Raw genomic sequence first — 26610 nt, forward strand, 5'->3', positions numbered from 1 at the left:
TTGTTACCTGATTACAGAGTTGATATTTACAACATTTGTCATTTTAATCATGCGCTTCTAAATGAAATGTCTATCGCTAAGATTGACCAAAGTACTGAGATTTTAGCATTCAGGTCTTTGTTACAAAACTTGTTAATTTCACTTTAACAGTAAATCCTAAACGATTATAGATATGATCAGTGTTCAAGTTTTATTGGAACGACCATGAAAATTTGTTAAGGATGGTAGATTAAAATTACTGTGGCTTCATTCCCTGAATTACTACAGAATTAAATAGTTTTCATAAATGTTTCTCTTTATGGTTGTTCTTAGGTCCACCATATTTAACACTGATACGTCTCCATGGCCACAAACAGCTTCTATGGGGTTTCCTTATGACGTAGGTTCTCGTCTGTCTCACTCGCACACTACAGCACTTAGGCCTCATTCAGCACAATAGAAGCCTGTGAATTTCCCCATCTTGTGGCGAATCTGCGCTCTTTGTGGCACATGGTCCTGGACGACAGGGTTCGTTTGACAATTCCTGAAGGCTGACTTTTTTGGCCATATACTTAAATGGGAGTGAAATGCTCGTTAACTCACACCCCTATGTATTGCTTCAGTAGGTATCACAAAGGCAAGAGTACAGTATACTTAAATGGGAGTGAAATGCTCGTTAACTCACACCCCTATGTATTGCTTCAGTAGGTATCACAAAGGCAAGAGTACAGTATGCACAGAATCGACTAAGCAGCCCCTATACTGTATGCTTAACAGTGGTTTGAGGAGTATAGCGGTAGTTGTTGATATAGATGCACCACATATTTTACACTGGATTGGAAAATTTACACTATTAAGACATAATCAGAGATTAACTTGTTCATGAATGACTAATAATTTTCTTAGACTAACTACATGTTCCTCCCAGTTAGAACCTGTTATAATACTCCCAAAATAGTTGAATATGCTGGGATTTTTTGCCTGAGCTGTTACAGGTAGCACTGAAAGATCAGTTATGTGCTATGAGCTGTGAAAGGTAGGTGTTTGAATGTATGCTCTCTGAAAAGGCTTTTAATCATTATTATTTTCTGAGACACTGTGTCCAAGGAAGTTGGAGGAGATCAATTTTGTGAAAGATTTGACCTGATTATATTGAGAGTAGCTTTTGTGAGTGATATGTAGGATTTGCGTCAATCAGGGATTTTGCATTCACTGGTCACTTAAACTAATATTACAGATGGAAGGTTCCATTTGAATTACAAATCACTGCTAGCGGAGTTCCCACTGAATAGATACTATCATTTCAATTAAGTCCATCTCCTATCAGTTTTCCAATGCTGCTTTAATGGTATCTTAAATTGGAAAACAGATACCATAATAAGAACATTACAAGATTTGCAGTAACCTACTGCATTCTGTTTTAATGTGATGTAGATAAGTTGATTAGCTTCATTGCTGCCACAATGATGCCTTGGTCAATTATGCATCAGAGCACTGTATTACAAATTAATGAAACTGTGTCTACATCTACATCAATATTCTGGAATCCATCTCACAGTGCATGGCAGAGGGTACCCTGTACCACTACTAGCCCGCATCATGTAGGATGGCAAATAGATGCAGAGCAGTAGGGAAGCATAGAGGGGATGAGATCTGCACATGCGTGGCAGCACGGAGTGGGCAAACAAAGTCCACATTGCCAAACTGTGTTGCTTCAGACGTTAATCAGGTTCATTTGCCTATGGTACATGTTGAAAAGCTTCTTCCTGAAGTTTTTCAGCATGCTGCAAAGACTATGCCCATGCTGAAGGGGGGATGTTGTCTATTGCTTCATGCACAAGCAATTCAGTGTCTATTAGCTTAAATTTCTTTCCCCCCTCTTCCCTCACATATAGCCGTTAGCCTTTGTCCAAATTAATTACATGGGAGTATACTAACAAAAAAAAATTCAAGCCTTTACATTCTGAAGCATACTTTATATAAATTAACAAACTGCAGGAGTTCGGTACAAGTGTGGTTTATACTGTGGGAAATATTTTTATTTTTAAGCCAGGGCAGGTTTTCTGGTGTTTGTACTTGGTGTTTCATTGGTAACAGTTGTATGATAACCAGCATGGTTCCTATGGAATCTTTAATACCACCAGTACTATCACTCATTTTCCAGCAGGTCTTTCAAGAATGCTGCTGATTCACCCATGTTTCATCAAGATACTAGTCTCTTGCATTGCCTCCTCCATTTGTATTGCACATCTTTATAAGGACTGTGGTTCATGGTGCATCTATGTCATATCTATCAACTAAAAACTCTCTCTTGTCATATTTGGAACCAATGTGTTTTAAAATTCTCTACGTTAAAAAAATGCTACCTTTGAAGCCAATTTTCTCATGAATAATTGTAAAAAGTTTTTGTGATGTCACATATTTATCACCATTCACACAGAGTGCTTTGAAACATCACTGTCAAAACCATCCATTTGTGTTACAGGATTTTTGCGATTTTGATGCTTTGCAGGCGACACAGAAGCAATTTTTCCTAAGGTTCCTACAGCTATGGCGCTTTCGTTTACAAATATATTTACAGTTGTCTTACTGACAGCAAATGCTTCTGCAGCCCGTTCTTGTGTCTTCCTATGTCAACAGTATGAGCCCTGCTTTCAAATACGTGTTTGAAAAAGTTATGGATGTGGTAGATAATCCCACTCGTCTGCTTATACATTCACAGCTGTATTGATGCAAGATAAAAATAACAAAAAGAAAAAAAATGGAAAGACAGACAGTCAGATGAATAATTCAGTGATAAATGGAAATGAGCATATGGCATCAATTGGCTGGGAGGCCCCTGTCCAGGGAAGTTCGGCTGCCAGGTGCAAGTCTTATTTCAGTCTACACCACATTGGGCAACTTGCGCACCAGTGATGAGGATGAAATGATGATTAGGACAACACAACACCCAGTCCCCGAGCAGAGAAAATCTCCAACCCGGCCAGAAATCGAATCTGGGCCCACTTGCATGGCAGGCTAGCAAATTACCACCCAGCTAAGCAGGCAGACAAATGAAATGATCATACTGCATTGTTGGCTGGGATGTCCCAGTTGGGTTCGGCCGCCAAGTGCAAGTCTTTTTTTCATTTAGCGCCACATTGGGCGACTTGTGGCTGATGATGAGGATGAAATGATGATGAGGACAACACAACACCCAGTCCATGAGCGGAGAAAATCTCCAACCCAGCCGGGAATCAAACCCAGGCCCAGTGCATGGAATTCAGTGATTTCCCTAAATCACTTCAGGCAAATGCCATGATGGTTCCTTTGAAAGGACAGCTGACTTCCTTCCCTAATCTGATGGGACCAATGACCTCGCTGTTTGGTCCCTACCCAAATCAACCAACCAACCATTGTGGCTAGCCGTTCAGAAAGAGAATTAAGCTCATTGTCTGCCAGTAGTTAATAGAGGAGGATGCGCATAATGGCTGAAAACTGGGTCACCTTCCTACAACATATTGCCAACTTTAGTCATTTCCTTTCCTGTTCCACTCACAAGTAGAATGAGGGAAAAATGACTGTCTATATGCCTCCATATGAGCCCTAGTTTCTGATATCTTATGTTTGTGGTCCTCACGCGCAAGTATGTTGGAGGTAACGGAATCATTCTGCAGTCAGTTTCAAATGCCGGGTCTCTTAAATTTTCTCAATAGTGTTCCTTGAAAAGAATGTAACCTTCCCTCCAGGGATTCTTATTCAACGTCCTGAAGCATTTCCATAATACATGTACATTGTTCGAACAAATCTAGTAGCCCGCCTCTGAATTGTGCTGATGTCGTCCTTTAATCTGACCAGGTACGAATCCCAAACATTCAAGCAGTACTCAAGAATAGATCGCACTGGCATCCTGTATTCAGTCTCCTTTGCAGATGAACCACAGCTTCCCAGAATATCCCCAATAAACCAAACTCAACCTTTCACCTCTTCTACCACGAACCTCACATGCTTGTTCCATTTCATATTGCTTTGCAACATTATGGCGAGATATTTAAATGACATGACTATCTCAAGCAGGACATTACTAATGCTGTGTTCAAACATTACAGGTTTGCCTTTCCTATTCATCTTCAATAACTTATGTTTTTCTACATTTAGAGCTAGCTGCCATTTATCACACCAGCTAGAAATTTTGTCTAAGTTATCTTGTAGCCTCCTACAGTCACTCATTGATGACACCTTACCGTACACCACAGCATCATCAGAAAACAACTGCAGATTGGTACCCTCTCTGTCTGGCAAATCATTTACGTATATAGAGAATAACAGTGGTCCTATCGCACTTCCCTGGGGCACTCCTGACAATACGCTTGTCTCTGATGAATACTCACTCATGAGGACAACATGCTGGGTTCCATAACTTAAGAAGTCTTTGAGCCACTCACATATCTATGCTCGTACCTTCTTGAACAGCCTGTAATGGGGCACCGTGTGAAACACTTTCTGGAAATCTAGAAGTATGGAATCTGCCTGTTGCCGTTCATCCATAGTTCACAGTATATCATGTGGGAACAGGGCAAGCTGAATTTCATGTGAGCGATACTTTCTAAAACCATGCTGCTTTGTAGACGTAAGCTTCTTGGTCTCAAGAAAATTTATTGTATTCAAACTGAGAATATGCACAAGGCTGCAGCTAACCAAAGTTTGGAAAATTGTTCTGTAATTTTGTTGGTATGTTCTTTTTCCCTTCTTATATACAGCAGTCACCTGCGCTTTTTTCCAGTCACTTGGGACTTTGTGCTGGGTGAGAGATTAGAGATAAATGCAAGCTAAATTATGGGCCAATGCTGTATAATACTCTTTGAAAAACCAGACTGGGATTCCATAAGAGCCTGGTGACTTATATGTTTTCAACTCCTTCAGTTGTTTCTCTATACCAGGGATGCTTATTGCTATGTTGTCCTTACAGGAGTCTGTTCAGTGGTCAGACAACAGTTCGTTTGTATGATATTCCTGCATGAATGATTTCTTGAACATGAAATTTAAAACTTCAGTTTTCCTTTAGCTATCTTCATCTGCCTCACCAGACAAGTCCACAAGTGAGTGGATGGAAGCCATAGACTCGCTTCATGATTTTACATAGGACCAGAATTTTCACGGCTTCTCTGCCAGACCTTTTGATAAGGTATGACGGTGGTAGTAGTTGTATGATTTGCACATAGATCTTTTTCCAGATGCACAAATCTCTAATAACCTTCACTTGTTGTCATTTACATGTTCTCTTTTGAACCAAGAGTGCAACAGTCTCTCCTTCCTCAGCATTTTCTGAATCTCATTGTTAAACCATGGTGGGTGTTTTCCATCATTAATGCACTTACTATACACATTATTCTCCAGACCGCAATTTACTGGCCTCCTTAACTGATTTATTAACTTTCATAACCATAGTTGCTATAATGATACCATCATTGCTAATCCCCATTTCAATTCTGACATTGTCGATAAGGTCCAGCATATTTGTAGCTACAAGGTCTAAGGTATTTCCATTGCATATGAGCTGTGGAACCAGCTGCTCAAGATGACCCTCAGAAAACACGTTCAAAAGTACTTCACATGACTAACCAGTTTCTTTCTGTCATTGGTGGCATTCTAGTCTGGCTAGTACTACATGATTTTCCTTATAAAAATTGAAACTAAACAAACTGCATATTTCAGAAAATGATGATGACTGGGGTCCAACAAAAGGTTACATTTAAAAACTAAATACATTTTTTGTTTTGACCACAAGAAAGCTTGTTGATCATCAGGATCTGTTATGTATAATGAACTAGTAGTGAGGCCGAAGATGTTACTGGTATATGTCCTGAACAGTGGCTTCTTTTGAATGGGGGAAATGACAGTGGCAGTAGAGACACTGCCAGTGGACAATATTCTTCCAATGTTTACAGCTACTGTAGGTACACATTTGATGTAGCATGGTGGTTTCCATCTGATGCCACTGATCTGGTAATTCCATGAAATTGAGAATTGTGGGCTTCATTAAAATATTTTTATGTTGAATTTGGTAGTAATTTTATTAACCATAGCTTGAATGATTCAATGAACTGCACCGTGACCAAGACAAGACAGGTTGGCAACACAACCCACACAGGCCAGCCTTAGAGATAATCACTCAACAAATCCATAGCAATAGTTCATCAGTGTCAAAACAATAGAGCAAGACCATACAAACAAGTCTAATTCCAAGCTAAATTCGTAGTAATCCATAAGTAATTGAGAAGTAACCAGTATGGAGAGTAACACCGCATTGACAGCCCTCTGGCTATAGAGTCTATTAATTCAGACCTGTGTTCAGTGACAAGGATCAAGTGAGCACTTATAAAAGCATTAGGTGATTAAGCTGCATCATCACCACTTGGAGTCTGTCCACCTGATGACACTGAAACATCTGGTGGAGATGCAAGATATCTCCCCACCTCTTTTCTTTTTCCAGTCAGTAGGGGCAGTATTGGCTGTTTTTTGGGGTGGCCACAGTTGCAAGAGAGAAACTATAATTGGAATCCCTACCAAAGTTTCTATGGCGATTTATGGAAGGTTTCCATTGATGCTGTTATTATCCAAAGAAGTGAGAATCAGTGGCTCAGCTCCCATGAGTTCTCAGTGTCATTCAGCTCCCTGGGGTTTGGCGCTTTCAGATCTTCTTGCTGACATGGCTGGAAATTGTAGACTGATCTTGACCTAAACGCAAGGTGAAGCGGTACTGTGAGCATTGTGTCCTAGGCCAGTTGTTTAAACATCTTGATCTGTTGGTGGTGGTATATTTGACCATATATATCCCTGACAGGGAATAATTTGTGGCCTAATTGCCTGATGATAGCAATCTGGGTTGGATGTGAGCTCATAATGGTATATTTGACCATCTATAACCCTGACAGGGAATAATTTGTGGCCTAATTGCCTGATGATAGCAATCTGGGTTGGATGTGAGCTCATAATGGAAAGTCCAGATGGAAGAAGGTACACTGTCATTCCTGCTCAACCACTGGCCTGAATTGAGGTAGGTCAACAACCATGAGGTAGCTTTGCTCATGCAGAAACGTGGTTAGACTGCTGTCATTGCCTGCGTTGACTTGCAAGTCCTCATAAAAGATGTTAATGAATCTTTACTAGAATAATGAAGGAATTATTTTTTTAATTTTAAATGTCCATTCAGCTTCCCCATTGGAACAGGGCTAGAATGATGAAGTGAGGGCATATTCAATGGTATTTGTCCTGCAGAAATTGGCAGGTGATGCTGAAGTAAATTGTGGCCCATTATCTCAGACACTGGTACACTGTATCACTGAATGACATACATACTACAGATTGTATATTTGATGGGGTGTCCACTACTATCAGCTACATATCACCAAAGAATAAATCCACAATGTTGATGTGGATTATGGCTCATGTGGCTTTGGCCATGTTGTGATGGTACTGTCTAGTTGGAGAAACATGGTGACCATAGACCATGTTTTCAATGCTTGCATCAATTCATAGTCAGTACAGAAAAATTACAGATAGCATTTTCATTTACCGGATGTTCCAATGGAATCTGTGCTGCGAGTCCAGTGTCCTTTTTGTAGGACTGCTGTAGTAAACTCATTATGGTCTTTGGACTACGTATTTAACAGTATGTTAGGTTCAGACTGTTTCCTAAGGAAAAATATATTTTTGGTATCAATTCATAAACTTTCAGAATGCATTGTGACCAACTAATTTGGATGTGATGTATTACTTTATATAGTAATGGGTTTTCAACTGTTGTATGTACAACTATCTGTGGTTCAGTGGGGAAGCCATAGTGGTTTCTCATAAATCACTGCTTTGAATGCAGATATAGAAATAGATGACAAGTGGAAACCCATGAGATGTTCTGTGAGCTGTGAATAAATGGCATTATTAATAGTGTTGTTGTTGTGTGTTGTTTTGGTCTTCAGTCCTGAGACTGGTTTGAAGCAGCTCTCCATGCTACTCTATCCTGTGCAAGCTTCTTTATCTCCCAGTACCTACTGCAACCTACATCCTTCTGAATCTGTTTAGTGTATTCATCTCTTGGTCTTCCTCTATCATTTTTACCCTCCACGCTGCCCTCCAATACTAAATTGGTGATCCCTTGATGCCTCAGAATATGCCCTACCAACTGGTCCCTTCTTCTAGTCAAGTTGTGCCACAAATTTCTCTTCTCTCCAATTCTGTTTAATACCTCCTCATTAGTTATGTGATCTACCCAATTAATCTTCAGCATTCTTCTGTAGCACCACATTTCGAAAGCTTCTATTCTCTTCTTGTCCAAACTATTTATCGTCCATGTTTCACTTCCATACATGGCTACACTCCATACAAATACTTTCAGAAACGACTTCCTGACACTTAAATCTATACTCAATGTTAACAAATTTTTCTTCTTCAGAAACGTTTCCTTGCCATTGTCAGTCTACATTTTATGTCCTCTCTACTTCAACCATCATCAGTTATTTTCCTCCCCAAATAGCAAAACTCCTTTACTGCTTTAAGTGTCTCATTTCCTAATCTAATTCCCTCAGCATCACCCGACTTAATTCGACTACATTCCATTATCCTAATTTTTCTTTTGTTGATGTTCATCTCATACCCTCCTTTCAAGACACTGTCCATTCCATTCAACTGCTCTTCCAAGTCCTTTGCTGTCTCTGACAGAATTACAATGTCATCAGCAAACCTCAAAGTTTTTATTTCTTCTCCATGGATTTTAATACCTACTCTGAACTTGTCTTTTGTTTCCTTTACTGCTTGCTCAATATACAGATTGAATAGCATCGGGGAGAGGCTACAACCCTGTCTCACTCCCTTCCCAACCACTGCTTCTCTTTCATGTCCCTCGACTCTTATAACTGCCATCTGCTTTCTGTACAAATTGTAAATAGCCTTTTGCTCCCTGTGTTTTACCCCTGCCACCTTCAGAATTTGAAAGAGAGTTTTCCAGTCAACATTGTCAAAAGCTTTCTGTAAGTCTACAGATGCTAGAAATATAGGTTTGCCTTTCCTTAATCTTTCTTCTAAGATAAGTTGTAAGGTCAGTATTGCCTCATGTGCTCCAATATTTCTACGGAATCCAAACTGATCTTCCCCGAGGTCGCCTTCTACCAGTTTTTCCATTCGTCTGTAAAGAATTCATGTAAGTATTTTGCAGCTGTGACTTAGTAAACTGATAGTTCAGTAATTTTCGCATCTGTCTACACCTGCTTCCTTTGGGTTTGGAATTGTTATATTCTTCTTGAAGTCTGAGGGTATTTCGCCTGTCTCATACATCTTGCTCACCAGACGGTAGAGTTTTGTCAGGACTGGCTCTCCCAAGGCTGTCAGTAGTTCTAATGGAATGTTGTGTACTCCGGGGGCCTTGTTTCGACTCAGGTCTGTCAATGCTCTGTGAAACTCTTCACGCAGTATCGTATCTCCCATTTCACCTTCATCTACATCCTCTTCCATTTCCGTAATATTGTCCTCAAGTACATCGCCCTTGTACAGACCCTCTATATACTCCTTCCACCTTTCTGCTTTCCCTTCTTTGCTTATAACTGGGTTTCCATCTGAGCTCTTGATATTCATACAAGTGGTTCTCTTTTCTCCAAAGGTCTCTTTAATTTTCCTGTAGGCAGTATCTATCTTACCCCTAGTGAGATAAGCCTCTGCATCCGTACATTTGTCCTCTAGCCATCCCTGCTTAGCCATTTTGCACTTCCTGTCGATCTAATTTTTGAGACGTTTGTATTCCTTTTTGCCTGCTTTATTTACTGCATTTTTGTATTTTCTCCTTTTGATCAATTAAATTCATTATCTCTTCTGTTAGCCAAGGATTTCTACTAGCCCTTGTCTTTTTACCTACTTGATCCTCTGCTGCCTTCACTATTTCATGCCTCAAAGCTACCCATTCTTCTTCTACTGTATTTGTTTCCTCCATTCCTGTCAATTGTTCCCTTATGGTCTCCCTGAAACTCTGTACAACCTCTGGTTCTTTCAGTTTATCCAGGTCCCATCTCCTTAAATTCCCACCTTTTTGCAGTTTCTTCAGTTGTAATCTACAGTTCATAATCAATAGATTGTGGTCTGAGTACACATCTGCTCCTGGAAATGTCTTACAATTTAAAACCTGGTTCGTAAATCTCTGTCTTAGCATTATATAATCTATCTGATACCTTTTAATATCTTCAGGGTTCTTCCATGTATACAACCTTCTTTCATGATTCTTGAACCAAGTGTTAGCTATCATTAAGTTGTGCTCTGTGCAAAATTCTACCAGGCGGCTTCCTCTTTCATTTCTTAGCCCCAATCCATCTTCACCTACTATGTTTCCTTCTCTCTCTTTTCCTACTTTCGAATTCCAGTCACCCATGACTATTAAATTTTCGTCTCCCTTCACTACCTGAATAATTTCTTTTATCTCATCATACACTTCATCAATTTCTTCATCATCTGGAGATCTAGTTGGCATATAAACTTGTACTACTGTTGTAGGTGTGGGCTTCGTATCTATCTTGGCCACAATAATGTGTTCACTATGCTGTTTGTTGTAGCTTACCCGCACTCCTATTTTTTTTATTCATTATTAAACCTACTCCTGCATTACCTCTAGTTGATTTCGTATTTATAACCCTGTATTCACCTGACCAAAAGTCTTGTTCCTCCTGCCACCAAACTTCACTGATTCCCACTATATCTAACTCTAACATATCCATTTCCCTTTTTAAATTTTCTAACCTACCTGCCCAATTAAGGGATCTGACATTCCACACTCCGATCCGTAGAACGCCAGTTTTCTTTCTCCTGACAATGATGTGCTCTTGAGTAGTCCCTGCTTGGAGATCCGAATGGGGGACTATTTTACCTCCGTAATATTTTACCCAAGAGGACGCCATCATCATTTAATCATACAGTAAAACTGCATACCCTCGGGAAAAATTACGGCTGTCGTTTCCCCTTGCTTTCAGCTGTTCGCAGTACCAGAACAGCAAGGCCGTTTTGCTTAGTGTTACAAGGCCAGATCAGTCAATCATCCAGACTGTTGCCCCTGCAACTACTGAAAAGGCTGCTGCCCCTCTTCAGGAACCACATGTTTGTCTGGCCTCTCAACAGATACCCCTCTGTTGTGGTTGCACCTACGGTACGGCTATCTGTGTCGTAGAGGCATGCAAGCCTCCCCACCAACGACAAGGTCCATGGTTCATGGGGTGGGATTAATAGTGTACTGTCCAATAAAGGTAAGGGTTCTGAGCTTGAGTCCTGCAGAATTTCAACTTGTCACAAAAATATTAACTAATGGTTTGGTTCACAAACCAGACTGAGTATGGGTTTCATTAAGTTTTTTCACACTTGTATAGACAAATACTAGGCTGGCTTCTCATTTCATCTCAGAAACACAATATACAGTTGGGTATATGGTGAAGTATGAATTTATATGCAGAACAAAGTTTACATATTATACAGAAAGGTGGAGTATATGAGTTTCCCTCATTATAGTAACTGATATTGGTGGCAAAATGGTGAGCTTCAAGCCACAGAATAAAAATAATTAGTAAATTGTGGATGGATAGTCAGTCATCATTAGTTGACCCTATCCGAATGAGACAAACATTGAAGGAAAAGAAGTATAGCAGCAAGTTCAAATGTTATGAATTAAAAATCCTGATATCAGATTCTGTTTTATATTCGCAATCACAACAGAGATATTGTGCATCAGTCAAACTTCAGCTTTGCATCATACTGCATACAGATACATCTAAACAAAATCTATTGCTCTATTGAAGTGTTACACTGAAGATGATTTTTTTTTTTTTTTTCAGACAGACAGTCAAGGGAGGACAATAATTAATAAGAGTTGCAGTGTTATCATGACCTATAGCAGGCAGAAATAGATGGCTTAGAAAAGTAAGAAATTAATGAGGGAAACTTTAAATGAGGTTTTGTGGCAAAACCAGGAGAGAAGCAATTAATTAGAAGCACATTTCAAATATGCAAACATGGCTACAAATGGTAGGTGCACACCAGTAAGTGTGCACAAACTCCTATGACAAATATTGACTAGTCAGTATGAATGGAAATGCTGAGAAAATATTAATACTATGTAGTCTACATCTACATCTAAATATACATCTCCTCTACATCTACATGATTACTCTGCAGTTCACAAATAAGTGTGTTGGAGAGGGTTCATTGAATAACATTCAAGCTATTTCTCTGCTGTTCCAATCTCAAAGAGTATATGAGGAAATGACATTTAAACCTTTCCATGATTTCTCTTATGTTATTGTGATGATCATATCTCCCTGTGTAGGTGCCCAACAACAAGATATGTTCACACTCTGAGGAGAAACTTGGTGATTGAAATTCATTATAAGAATCTGTTACAATGAAAATCACCTTTCCTTTTCCTTCCTTCCCCTTCTCCCCCCTCGACTTTGTTTACATAAAAACACCTTTGTTTAATGATTGCCATCCCAATTCATGTATCATATAGTCTCTCATTTTATGACTGTTTCTCAACATGCAATTGTTGCTGCTACATTAAAGTTAATTTTTGTTTTTGTGCTGTATTGCATAAATAAGACAGTAATGTCTTTGACTAATGTACCTTATCAAAATTTTGGTTCTGCTTTAATAACATTCAGTCTCTGAATTATAAATGTCTGTGCTACCTGGAGAGATGATGACATGCACACTACTAATGAGCATATGTGAATCTGAGAACCTTGACTTAGAACTCTGTCAGTGGGAACAGGATGCTTTTGACTCATTCACTGCACCTTTGCACCTATATACACTATATTTATGGGACACTTATTATAAACTTGACTGTTTTATTTATATATGCTCACTTCATATGTGAAAAAACATTACTGAAATGCAAAAGTTATAAAATTGGTGTGTGTCTAACTTAAATTTGTTTATTTGCAGGTATCAGTATACTCTATCGCAAACCAATAAAACAGCCACCAAATTTGTTTTCATTTTTGTCTCCATTATCTCTGGATGTGTGGATATACATGGCAACTGCTTACCTAGGAGTTTCAGTCCTGTTATTTATACTTGCCAGGTAATTACTTTTATTATTTATTAGTGTACTAATTTAAATATTTTTCTAAGAAACTGTAATTTAAATAAAATTCATTATGATATTCATTCTTAGTGATACACCCAAGGTGTTCATTGCTGCTAGTGTGTTTGTGATTTAGGCAAAAGAGTCATCCTTAAAAAATCAGGTTTCATGATCCTATCAAAATGGTGTTTGCTTGCATTTCTCTGATCTGCTGATTGGCTTATACATATTTTCCTGTGAGGATATGTGAATTCATTGAGATTAAACATTTTTTCATACACAGAAGTTTGAAGAATGTTGAGCTCCAGAAGGATGTCCTAAAAACTATATGCAATTCAACAATAATTCTTTCTAACTGGCCCATTAAACCTGATTATTTTCATAAGTAAATATAAATACATGTACATGTACATTAACCAAGAATGTGCAGTAGTAACATTGATGTTGAGCACCATAAAGCTAGTCTATCCACCCCACCCCATTTTAACAAACAAAATGAGTTAAAAATTATATAAATCATACATTAGTAATGCACTGAAATAAAATTCAGGATTAGGTATCTTCTTCAGCTTTCCAGAAGAGTACAAGCATTCTTTCTGTGTGGATCAATCATAAAGTACAAGAACAATGATCCAAAGGTTGGGAGTTTGATTCCTAGACAGCCATAGGAAATTCATCTCTCACTTATCAGAACTTTCATCTCTGGCAAGGTATGTTAATGTGAAAAATGCCAAGTTGCACCAAGGTCAGAGTTCATATTAAATTGTACTCCCCCCAATAACTGGCTGAATAAGTTAATTCAGATGTCAGAGGAAAGCATAGCATACCACCTGTAATAGGACAATACCTAGTAAAGCACTATGGTTTTCAAACCAAACTTTTTACGGTATTCATGGCTACAGATGCAGAAACCAGGTATGGTCACATATGAATTTTACTTACAAGTGTTTTGGGATTTTTCATGAAGTTGGCTTGTTTTCTGGATTTTTATAAATCATATTTTTTTTATTTGTGAGTAGTAGAGACTCCAGCTACTGTCCATTATATTTGCACTATTCCAATGAATGACAGAATGTAGGTCAATGAAGTGCCTAACACAGATTGTTCTCAAACTTACAGAGCTTTAAACAAACTGTTACTTGAATAAAATGCAGAATTATGAACACTTTTTGAACTAATAATTGCACTAAAACCAGTAAATGCAATACAATGCTGAAGCAGATGCATAGCAAGGCTTTTTATTGGAACTATTGATAGCAGTAAAGCACATCAGTTAGTGAAGATTAGTTAATAGTGTTTAAATAAAGCTGATTAAAGGTAAGAGGCAGATGTCTGTATTTAATTTGTCATAAATTGATATTTCATCACTGAATAAAATATAATATTACATTTAAAAACAAGTTGCTCTGGGAAGTGATAATTGGAAAATTTTCATGCATACTCAGTATCCAGTCAGCCTGAAAACATCTGCATCAGAAAGTATTTTGATATGCCACTGCAGTAGAATATCATGTTCAGAAATAGGTTATCTTTGACAACAGAATGAAATTTTCATTGTTTTGTGTTTAGGTTTTCAAACAAGGGTTCCAATTTAGTACAAGGCTATGCCAGGAAGGTTTATGTTGCCGTGGAACACTGTAGAACAACCCAAGGAATCTGACTAAACCATTGTCTACTATACAAGGTGTTCAGAAATTCCCATTGCAGGCTTCTAGGACTTGTAGAGGGGAGTGAGTACATAATACACTATGTGATCAGAAGTATCCGGACACCCCCAAAAACATATGTTCTTCCATATTAGGTGCATTGTGCGGTCACCTACTGCCAGGTACTCCATATCACTGACCACAGTAGTCATTACACATTGTGAGAGAGCAGAATGGGGTGCTCCTTGGAACTCACAGACTTCGAACGTGGTCTGTACGTGAGATTTCCACACTCCTAAACATCCCTAGGTCCACTGTTTCCGATGTGAAATACTATTTTCATCTGGTTGGTGGTATTCAAGATAACAGCGCAAAAGAGAAATAATTTCCAAATGCACCCAGAATTCTGTATAGGATGGAAAGTGAGTATTTTGTTCTTAACAAAATATTTTAACCAATTCTGCACAGGTATGAAGCAGGTGTGTAGGCATCTTTGGAAATGCAAAACATTATTTGAAGTGAATTTTGTCAGTCACTTTTTCTATCCAGATATTTGGACTGTGAGTGGAAATCTCCAGCAACACTGCAAGAAAGAGTGTCCATTTTAAAACGTGCTCCATCCATACAGTAGACAATAACCATTACCACTCAATAGTTGTCAGTATACATATGTAGTTGAAATAGGTGAAAAATATGCTGAAAACTACAGATTTTTTTTCAAGTAGATACTCTCTTACTAATTAAAGCACTTATTAAAAGTCTTTTAACTATAAACAAAATATGACTATTCCATAAACATGTGACATATGTGATATATTGTTAACTCTAGTTTATAATTAGCATATATTATCAGAGCAAATGTTATACTACATCTGTAAGTATGTAAATATCTGTTATGTTTTCATCCTTAACCTGTAATGTGACGGTCTATCTGATATCTTGGTAAATGTGTTCCATGGATGAAGAAACCTGCTAATAATAGACTTTTCTTTTCATTAATTTATACCTCCACTCAGTCAATCTGCTTTTCAGGATTCTCCCCCTCCCCCAATTAGGTATGTGGAACATCTTTTACAAAATGAGTAAAGGGAAATATTACTGACTGTGATATTTTACAAAATGAGTAAAGGGAAATATTTTTGACTGTGATCTTTTACAAAATGAGTAAAGGGAAATATTTCTGACTGTGATATTTTAAAAAATGAGTAAAGGGAAATATTTTTGACTGTGATCTCATACAAGACGAGTAAAGGGAAATAAAGCTGGGTGTGGTGGCAGTGACAGAAAGTAAGCAAGCAAGCAAGTAAGTAAGAGAGGACAAATGCCTCACTAGGGATTATGAATAACATATCTTCAATGTGTAACACCTGTTGCTTCCTACATGTTCTCTTTTTTTTCCCCCCTTAGCTTCTGATAAGGTAATAGTTGTTTTTTGAAACTAAATTTCTGCAGATCTAAATCTTTTTTATTACTGCTAGGTGTAGCAAATATTTCTATTTTCTTTCAATGTTAATTATAATCTTTTCATCTTTCTGAGTGTACATCATGTTTAAACAATGTTTTTTTTTATTATTATATGGGTATGTGTCTGTATTACACAACCAAATGAATATGAAGAAACACAGATATTTAAAAGGAATGAAATTTATTTATTCTCGAATCAGAAACATACAAATTTACAGTAGCCATACACATCAATAAATATGTACATATACACTCCTGGAAATGGAAAAAAGAACACATTGACACCGGTGTGTCAGACCCACCATACTTGCTCCGGACACTGCGAGAGGGCTGTACAAGCAATGATCACACGCACGGCACAGCGGACACACCAGGAACCGCGGTGTTGGCCGTCGAATGGCGCTAGCTGCGCAGCATTTGTGCACCGCCGCCGTCAGTGTCAGCCAGTTTGCCGTGGCATACGGAGCTCCATCACAGTCTTTAACACTGATAGCATGCCGCGACAGCGTGGACGTGAACCGTATGTGCAGTTGACGGACTTTGAGCGAGGGCGTATAGTGGGCATGCGGGAGGCCGGGTGGACGTACCGCCGAATTGCTCAACACGTGGAGCGTGAGGTCTCCACAGTACATCGATGTTGTCGCCAGTGGTCGGCGGAAGGTGCACGTGCCCGTCGACCTGGGACCGGACCGCAGCGACGCACAGATGCACGCCAAGACCGTAGGATCCTACGCAGTGCCGTAGGGGACCGCACCGCCACTTCCCAGCAAATTAGGGACACTGTTGCTCCTGGGGTATCGGCGAGGACCATTCGCAACCGTCTCCATGAAGCTGGGCTACGGTCCCGCACACCGTTAGGCCGTCTTCCGCTCACGCCCCAACATTGTGCAGCCCGCCTCCAGTGGTGTCGCGACAGGCGTGAATGGAGGGACGAATGGAGACGTGTCGTGTTCAGCGATGAGAGTCGCTTCTGCCTTGGTGCCAGTGATGGTCGTATGCGTGTTTGGCGCCGTGCAGGTGAGCGCCACAATCCGGACTGCATACGACCGAGGCACACAGGGCCAACACCCGGCATCATGGTGTGGGGAGCGATCTCCTACACTGGCCGTACACCACTGGTGATCGTCGAGGGGACACTGAATAGTGCACGGTACATCCAAACCATCATCGAACCCATCGTTCTACCATTCCTAGACCGGCAAGGGAACTTGCTGTTCCAACAGGACAATGCACGTCCGCATGTATCTCGTGCCACCCAACGTGCTCTAGAAGGTGTAAGTCAACTACCCTGGCCAGCAAGATCTCCGGATATGTCCCCCATTGAGCATGTTTGGGACTGGATGAAGCGTCGTCTCACACGGTCTGCACGTCCAGCACGAACGCTGGTCCAACTGAGGCGCCAGGTGGAAATGGCATGGCAAGCCGTTCCACAGGACTACATCCAGCATCTCTACGATCGTCTCCATGGGAGAATAGCAGCCTGCATTGCTGCGAAAGGTGGATATACACTGTACTAGTGCCGACATTGTGCATGCTCTGTTGCCTGTGTCTATGTGCCTGTGGTTCTGTCAGTGTGATCATGTGATGTATCTGACCCAAGGAATGTGTCAATAAAGTTTCCCCTTCCTGGGACAATGAATTCACGGTGTTCTTATTTCAATTTCCAGGAGTGTATATACACAAATTGTATTTATATTACATGTTCCCAGTACTTTGCAACCTCCAAGGTGGTTGGAGTGGCTTGCAGGAGATCAGTCTTCATGCAGGATGTAGGGCACAAAAGGCACTGGAGCATGTGGCTTGTGGTTTGTTCTTGTCCACAATCAGGACGTATCTTCTGTTATGAAGCCCCATCTCTTCAGGTTGTCTCTGGATCGTCCAAATCTTGATCGTAATCTGTTTAAAGATTTCCACACCAGCCAGCTCTTGTTGTGTCCAGGTGGTAGTTCTTCCACTTCTGGTGTCTGCAGGTGAGGCATCAACTTCTTCCATAACTCCAGCCTTGCCTTCTCTGGTGAAATGATGAGCTTCTCGGATGTTCTCAGGAAGCTCTTTCGTGATCTCAGCCGTTGCTGTAGTGGATTATGTCCGTGCAGTGGATGGGCACTGTCCAGTTCCACTTTCAGTCTCTCCTTGTTGGCAGCCACTGTTCTGCGTATCCATGGTGGCGCTTTTCCAGCCAGGCAGTAGAGCTTTTCAGTTGGGGTAGGTCTTAAGCAACCTGTGATCAACCTGCAGGTTTCGTTGAGAGCAATGTCTACTTGTCTGGCATGAGATGACCTGTACCAGACTGGAGAAGCATATTCAGCAGTAGAAAAGCACAGTGCCATTGCAGAACAGTGAATTGTTTGTGGATGTGATCCCCACTGTTCCCCTGCTAGTTTGCGAATTAGGTTGCTTTGAGCGGAGATTTTCATTTTGGTGTTCTTGCAGTGAGTTTTGAATGTCAGAGTTCTGTCGAGAGTGACTCCCAAGTATTTAGGTGCGTGATGATGCTGGAGTTGGATGCCTGACCATGCAATATGTAGCTCACGATTAGCTTCCCTGTTCCTTAAATGAAAGGCACACACTTGTGTCTTCGAAGGGTTTGGTCTGAGTTGGTTCCTATTGTAGTAGCTTGACAGTGTTCTAAGTGATGTTGTCAGGCTTCTTTCCACTCTTTCAAAGCATGAGCTCTGCGTAGCAAGGGCTAGGTCATCTGCATATAAGAACCTCCTTGTGCCTGGGGTCAATGGCTGGTCATTGGTATAGATGTTGAAGAGAAGTGGAGCCAAGACGCTTCCTTGAGGTAGACCATTTTTCTGCGCTCTCCAGCGACTGCATTGTCCTTGAAATTCAACAAAAAACCTGCGGTTTTGGAGGAGGGTGCTGAACAGTCTAATGAGGTGGGCGTTCTTGATCATATTGTATAGTTTTGCATGGAGTAACTGATGATGGACCGTATCATATGCTGCTGTGAGATCCACGAAGACCACGCCGTTACTTGACGAGTTTCAAAACCATCCTCTATAAACTGAGTGAGATTCAAAAGCTGCCCTGTGCAGCTTCTGTTTGGTCGAAATCCTGCTTGTTCGGGTATGAGAAGAGGGCCTATTACTGGTAGGATTCTATTCAGAATCATACGTTTGAACAGTTTATAAAGGTGACTCAAAAGGCTAACTGGTCTGAAATTCTTGGGATGATTTGCTTCCTTTCCAGGTTTCAGAAGAGCTATCACCCTGCTCTTTCACCAGATCTTTGGTATTTGGCACTGGTTCATGCAGTTGTTGAAAAGCTGCAGGATCCACTTTCTTGTTTATGGGCCGAACTTCTTGATTTGCTCCATACGGATGTTATCTAGACCGGATGCTTTGCCAGTTTTGCTCTCCTTAATAGCCTTGTTTAATTCAGATATCTCGAATGGGAGAGTCAGATCCTTCGTTTGTTCTTGGGCCTCTTGCTGTACTTTTGGAACTTTGATTCTATGGCTTCCTTTCCCATTCATGAGCAGTTGGTGTGCTATCTGATCTGCAGTAATGTTGCAGTGTGCTGTGGATCTGGTTGGGTCATTATTGAGGCGTCTCAGTAATCTCCACACTTTGTGACTGTTTCTGATGAGATCAAGTTCTTCCATAGTTTTAACCCAAGAATTCCTTTTGGATTCTTTCAGAGATGCACTAAGTTTATTCCCAGCCAATAGTGTTGTCTCGCCGAATGGATCTTCTTCGAATAGTACCTTATACTCTGTAAATTGAGCACTGAGTTCTGAAGTTAGACCAGGAATGTATGATGTTCGACAACCCCGAGGAATTGCAATTCTGGAGCACCTCTTTACAGCCCTCACGAAAGTATCATACGAGTCAGGTGAAGGTTCAATATTGAGAACTGCAGCGTACAGCATTTCTGTAAACTTCGGCCAGTTGGCTTTCCTGAAGTTAAATCTCCTTCTGAACGGAACTGTCTGTGGTCTAACTGCTGCGTAAATTTCGCACATGATCGGTCTGTGCTGTGTATTTGGAATAGGGTTGCAGACAGTTTTTATGCACTGTTGTGAGATGTTCTCGCTGCAAAATATCAGTTCAGGGTTGTAACCGCGTTTCCATCTGCCAATGTTGAAAGGTGCAGGTTGCTTAGGGTCATGTATAAGGCTCAGATGATTGCCTTCCGTCCATTCTTGTAATGCTGTACCATTCTCATCATCATGCTCATAGCCCCACGTGGTGCTGTGACAGTTGAAGTCACCAGTCACTATTTGTGTGTGTTGACTACAAAAGTTATCAGGTAGATCGATTTTGAGATCAACGTCTGGTGGTTTGTATACAGATGTGACTGAACAGCCTTTGATTTCCAAATTTAAGATTTCAATATCATTTGCTTCAGTAAAGGCTGATGATATTATCTGTATATCTGGTTGGACAAATATAGCACTTCCGTATTTTGGGTGTGGTCTTTCCGTAGTCAGTCGCATTCCGTTTATTTTTGGTCTGTGCATTTCACAGCTTCTGTGGGTCTCCTGTATGCAGAGTACATCGCACTTGGTTTGTCTGCACAGCTCTTGTAACATTTCTTCTTTTGGTGATGATATACCTTCTATATTCATCGATATGATGGTCAACTGTGGTCCTGAAAAGGACCAAGATGATGTACATGAAAGGAGCCTCCACGAAGATTGCAATGATTTCCGACCAAGATAAGACTTGCAATTGGGCGTACCCTGGGCATCAGGTTTCTCTGGCGGCTGATCCTTTCACACCAGAAACATCATCTAGGAATGAAATAAATTCAGCAGATGACATGTGAGCAGTGAGGTGTGAAGTTGCTGTTAATGAAAGAACAGTGTTGTGCTAATCATCTTCATCACCATTGTCATCATTATCTGCTGTTGAATGAAGGCCTCTTCCAGGGCTCACCATGAATTCTTCTGATTTAATCTTCCAGTCACATTCATTATCTATCATCCATTAGGTCAATTTCTACATAATTTCTTATTAGAAGGAACACAGCAGTATCATTCTAGTGCTTGAGCAAATGGACTAATATAAAAAAGTCATTTTATGCCTTCAGCATCAGATAATTTGTGATGTACTTTTGTTAAAAACTGAGCAGAAAGTACTGTATAGAGACACTCCAGCACTTCATTCAAAATCCACAGTAACTCTACCATTTTGAGTTGCAGAAAAAGTCAAGTTCAGTACATTCAGTACATATCGCATCTAAGTGAAATGCAGTGTGTCATTGGCCTCTGAAAATACTACTGAAATGTAGGAATTCAAAATGTATGCACTATTGTAGTGGTTTAGTGACAGGACTAACGTATGAACTACATCTGTTTTTTTCCTTTATATGTGTTTTCTGCAGCACACAAAGAATGGCTTTCCACTCTGTGAGTTATGTATATTGCCACATTTGAAAATCACAATTGAAAAGTATATCTGCCTGCCATCGACAATAGGTAAAGTTAAAATTTTTAAAGATTACTTTTTATATGAGCACTGTTCAACCACATTTCATAGCTTTTGTGGCTTTATTTCTTACTACCTCATGGGCATATTAACAAAGATATTCAGTAGATTGAAGCTATGCATTTTTATGCTCATGGTATTTTCTTATTAATCTCATTAGAGTACACATACAGTATTATTAATGATTATTGTCAAGGGATATATACCTTCATTTTGAAAGCAGAGAAAGGAGACTAGTAAATTTTTCATATTTTGAAGGGAAAGCTAGATGAGTAATCTTAAATAAGAAGGCACCTTCACCATATATCCAACATAATTGTGACAAAATACGAAAATAGCGAAGTAATGTTTTCTTTATAAATAATGTAATTCAGGTGAAGTTTATTTGTACCTCACAATAGCACATAGAGATCTTTTGCAGTTAATATTTTATTACTTTGTTGTTTATTGTTTAATTGTTCCCTTGAAGAGTGTTGAGCTGAATCTAATAAATAAAGTATTACTGTAGAAGGTAACTATAGTGCTGTGTATAGCACAAAGTAATTTTTCAGGTTCACTCCATATGAATGGCAGAATCCCCATCCTTGCAACCCTGATCCAGATCACCTGGAGAATCAGTTCACTCTACTCAACTGCATGTGGTTCGCCATTGGCTCATTAATGCAACAGGGTTGTGACTTCTTGCCCAAGTAAGCTCTAGAATGCACGTCCTTCGTAAGCAACACAAAAAGTTCCACAACTTCACAAATCTCTACAACATTGGTGCCATTTATTACATTACATTTACTTAGACTAATAGGAACCTTTGTCACACAAAGAGATTTCTGTGCATTCAAAAATACCATGGTTATACGTGAAAGGGAATATTATCCTGAATCACAATTTAATTGTTAATTAATGAACTCACTCAGTGGGGCGAAGTGGAACTTTGTATGCTGTTGCTCCGAAGGTCGTGCTTACTCTGCATTTTTGCATGATATTTTATTATTTTTCCTTGCAGATTCAGTCCTTATGAGTGGGACAATCCTCACCCTTGCAATGATGAGCCTGATGTATTGGAGAACCAGTTCAGTCTGTTGAATTCACTATGGTTCACGATTGGTAGCCTGATGCAGCAAGGTTCTGATATAGCTCCCAAGTAAGGTTATGCTACATCCTTTGATGTGGCTTCACAACAGACTTGATAAGCAAAGATTTTAAATAGAGACACTCCCACAGAATTGAGTTCATGAAACTGCATATATTACCCATGCTTTATTAATTCCATGATACTTTTAACAACTCGTTTTATTAAAAGAATTATGGTTATATTGTCAAGGAAAAGTGTCTAGAACCATTTCAGGATCATATTATTCATGTGACAATGTAAAATAATTTGATCAGTAGAATGTAACTGATCGTAAGCTGTATCCATGGCAACAACTTCACATTTAATAATAATAATGTTTACAAGTACCTTTATAAAATAACCAACCAGTATTTTTCGCATTCTTACAGTTCTACCCCTTTTAATTTTTATTTCTGTAGAACATTGTAGCATGTTTCACACATTTTTACTCACAATGTAAAAGCTATAATTGTACTAGGTAATTTTCCTATTTACTATAAAACACTGATATAATATATACAGTATTGATATAACTTATCATTTCTATTCTTGAGAAATATCATAAAAGTTATAGAAAAAATTGATCAGTTAGCATATATTGCCCACACAAGCTATTATCGCATGTGAATCTTCCATTTCATGTTATAATTTTATGAAAATAAATATTTCATGATTACAGAGATAAGTTATAATAATAATAATAAATAGATTAAAATTATGAACATCTGGAGTATATTTCCACACTTCATAATCTATTTTAAGCTTTCTTGAAAGTCTGCTTATCATTTTAAATTAATACTCCTTTGTTCCTTTCTGTTTGTAACAAAAGGAAGACAGTGTTGGCAGACAAATAGTCTCATAGGTGATTTCTGCACCACAGTTTCGTGTTGCCTAAAACCATACCAGAAGTTTAGTAATGCATAATGATGATAATACAATATTTAAATGTAGTACAACCTTTTAAAACATCTTATTTTAACTGATTCCTTCTGTTGATTTTATTTTCTTTGAAAGACTCTTTGCAACTTTGACTTACTGATGAGCAATTGAATTAGAGACACCTATCTAGTAACATGTAGCACCTCATTTCTCCTTAGTGAGACTTGTTAACACCTTCATGTCTGAAGGGGAGTTCTTCAACCTACTCTGAAACAAGTTAGGAATAATACAGTGCTGAGTTGTGTTACTGTAAGCACAAGCCACATTTGGTGGAGGGTAGAAGGGGGAGAGGGACAGGAAAGAGCTATAGACAAACAAATGGTGCACATGATTGCACTGTTGATTTTCGTATCATTCATTGGTCAAGGACAATCTTGGATATATTTGGTCCCATGTAAATGACCAACACATGAGAACAACTTAATCAAAAACCTGAATGTTACCATTCTGCCAAAGTGAGTTTTAATATGCTTATACTCTGTCATTAGTTTGTACCAACATGTAACATGACCTTTCTCTATGATTGGCAGTCTTCCAGTGCTCATGCTTATCTTTGTGTCCTGTGATGTATGGTGAGCAGCTGTAAATATGTTGCACAGTACCCTGTGTCTATGGAGTACCATGCAGAAACCAAAGATGTAACTACTCATAGACTGGGTGAGTAACTTTCCACACTCTCACCCATCTATCTTCTGATAAAATCAATGATATGTGCTGGAAATTCCTATCATCAGGACATTGTAGCCCATGACAGCAGACACTAGTGGCACTAATTTTTCTCTGAATCGGTAACCCTCAATATGAGGCCACATGAAAAGCTTAGTGCTGCATAGCTTTAGAAATAGTGTCCTATGCACTGAGCATTTAAAATCTGTGGTAAATGCACCAATAGCATGTATCTTTCTCATCTTGTGCTCAGATGAAACACCAATTGGCAGGACAAGTTACAATGACATTCCAGTCCAGTCACAGTGTGCCATGGTGGGAGGAGCCCTCTAGCAATGAAAGTAACTCTAATTCAGTTGCTCCTGAGTGTGTATCTAACTTTTAGGTTCATTCATTACGCTGTTGTACCAGTGACTGTATTGTATATTTTTAGGGCAGTTTCAACACGGATGGTTGCTGGAATGTGGTGGTTTTTTACCTTAATTATGATATCATCCTACACAGCCAACTTAGCAGCTTTCCTTACTGTTGAGCGAATGGATTCTCCAATTGAGAGTGCGGAAGACTTAGCAAAACAAACAAAAATAAAATATGGTGCTCTCAGAGGTGGATCAACAGCAGCATTTTTTAGGGTGAGTTATTTCAGTTCATAGCAAAAAAATATTGAATTATTAATCTTTAGGTTACATAAATACTTACCATTTTAAGCTCACTACAATTTTTTCCTCTTTGATCATAAGGCTGGTAAAAAGTTAAATGGTGCAGTTGAATTAAGATAGAAAAGTGTATAATCAAAGTAAAGAAAGATTTAAAATGTGGATTTTGTATAATGTGGCTATCTATTCAATCTGTGAATAAGTAAAATACCAATTCTGCATAATGACAATAATATTTCAAGAAGTTCAGTTGCTGGTTTGGATAGCTGACATGTCTTTGACACAAATATTTTGCAAAGGAAAAATCTTTGAAGGAGATTTTGAGTATTCCATGATCAAAACTGGCATCACACAAAGAAATGCCTAATCCCCAATATCCTTCAATCTAATACCAGGAAAGCCCAACAGAGAATTCTAAAATCGTCAACCAAGATTAATAAAAGTAGGTGCTGTCCATGCAGATAATGGGTCAGCGAAAACACTCAAAGCTTTATTGACATACCTTACTGATATGGACAAGTGTTTACAGCACTGGACTTTCATTATAGAGCAGTGGGGTTCAAATTTCTTGTGGTTTTTCTAAATTGATTAATTCCGAATGCCAAAATACTTCCTTTGAAAATACTGCAGCTACTTCTCTTCCCTCTTCTTCGGCTTGACTTCCTTAGCTAGTGATGACATTTTTGACAATTTGTTACACCTAAATCATCCTTTCATTTTCCTTCATTGATGCAGTTTGCATTTACAGCAAATGGGACAAAAACAGTATAGCAAATCAATGAGAAAGAAAAAGAGTTTATGGTCACCAGTAGTTAGTAAAATTGAATGGCACCTTTAATAGCCATTAATTTGATATTCTAAGGAATGGACATCTTTAAATACTTGTAAAACATCTCTTGTGAATACCATAGCTTTTACATCAACATTAAGGCAAAATAATCAGCAGCTAACAGAGCATACTTCAGTTTTACTTCACGTGCAAAAAATTCAAAATTAGACTCCATCATTCTTCTTTACAACTAGCAATCCTCTGTGGATGTAAACCTGATATGAATGCACAGAATAGAAGTGATGCATGAATTGTATTCACAGTTGCAAATACGGCTGACCTTCAGCTGCATAGTGGAATGACCAAATTGAAAATTTGTGTTGGACCATTCCATAATACAGCTGAAGTTTTCCTATTCCATAATGCAGCTGAAGGTTTCCCATATTCACAATTGTGAATACATTTCATCTGTTTCAGAACAGCTGTAGTTGCCACAGTGCCTGTTCGTTTGGACATGCATGCACTGCAGTATCGGAATATATTTGAGCATATATTATATATGTACCATACTGTACAATTCCTGTTTTTATTTGTTCTATGGAGCAAGTGTGTACATAGCTCATAAATGAGCTGCTCTGGAACAGGTTGAGTAAGGTGCCTTATTGAAGTGTGGGTGTAGCTTACACACGTTGAGTTCTTAGCTGGCCGACACAATCATTATCTGCATCTGGCTGAAATAGGAACCCAGCATCAGCATCATTATCATCATCACCATCACCATCATTTGCTTCACCACCAAACAATAAAAACAGTAACACTGCGTTGTTAAGTGCCATAACCAGAAGACGTGCT

General features: G+C 39.2%; 1 protein-coding gene across 2 annotated transcripts in view; it reads left to right on the forward strand.

Moving 5' to 3' along the window:
• Nucleotides 1-26610, forward strand: part of LOC124721774 (glutamate receptor ionotropic, kainate 2) — a 203662-nt gene that overhangs the window by 141876 nt on the left and 35176 nt on the right. For both annotated transcript variants that reach the window (XM_047246884.1, XM_047246885.1), the window contains exons 12-14: nucleotides 12928-13066; nucleotides 22621-22758; nucleotides 24767-24965. In XM_047246884.1, coding sequence (XP_047102840.1) covers nucleotides 12928-13066; nucleotides 22621-22758; nucleotides 24767-24965 — 476 coding nt within the window. The remainder of the gene's footprint in view (nucleotides 1-12927; nucleotides 13067-22620; nucleotides 22759-24766; nucleotides 24966-26610) is intronic.

Source organism: Schistocerca piceifrons, chromosome X (genome assembly GCF_021461385.2).
Source record: "Schistocerca piceifrons isolate TAMUIC-IGC-003096 chromosome X, iqSchPice1.1, whole genome shotgun sequence".
Lineage (NCBI taxonomy): Eukaryota > Metazoa > Arthropoda > Insecta > Orthoptera > Acrididae > Schistocerca > Schistocerca piceifrons.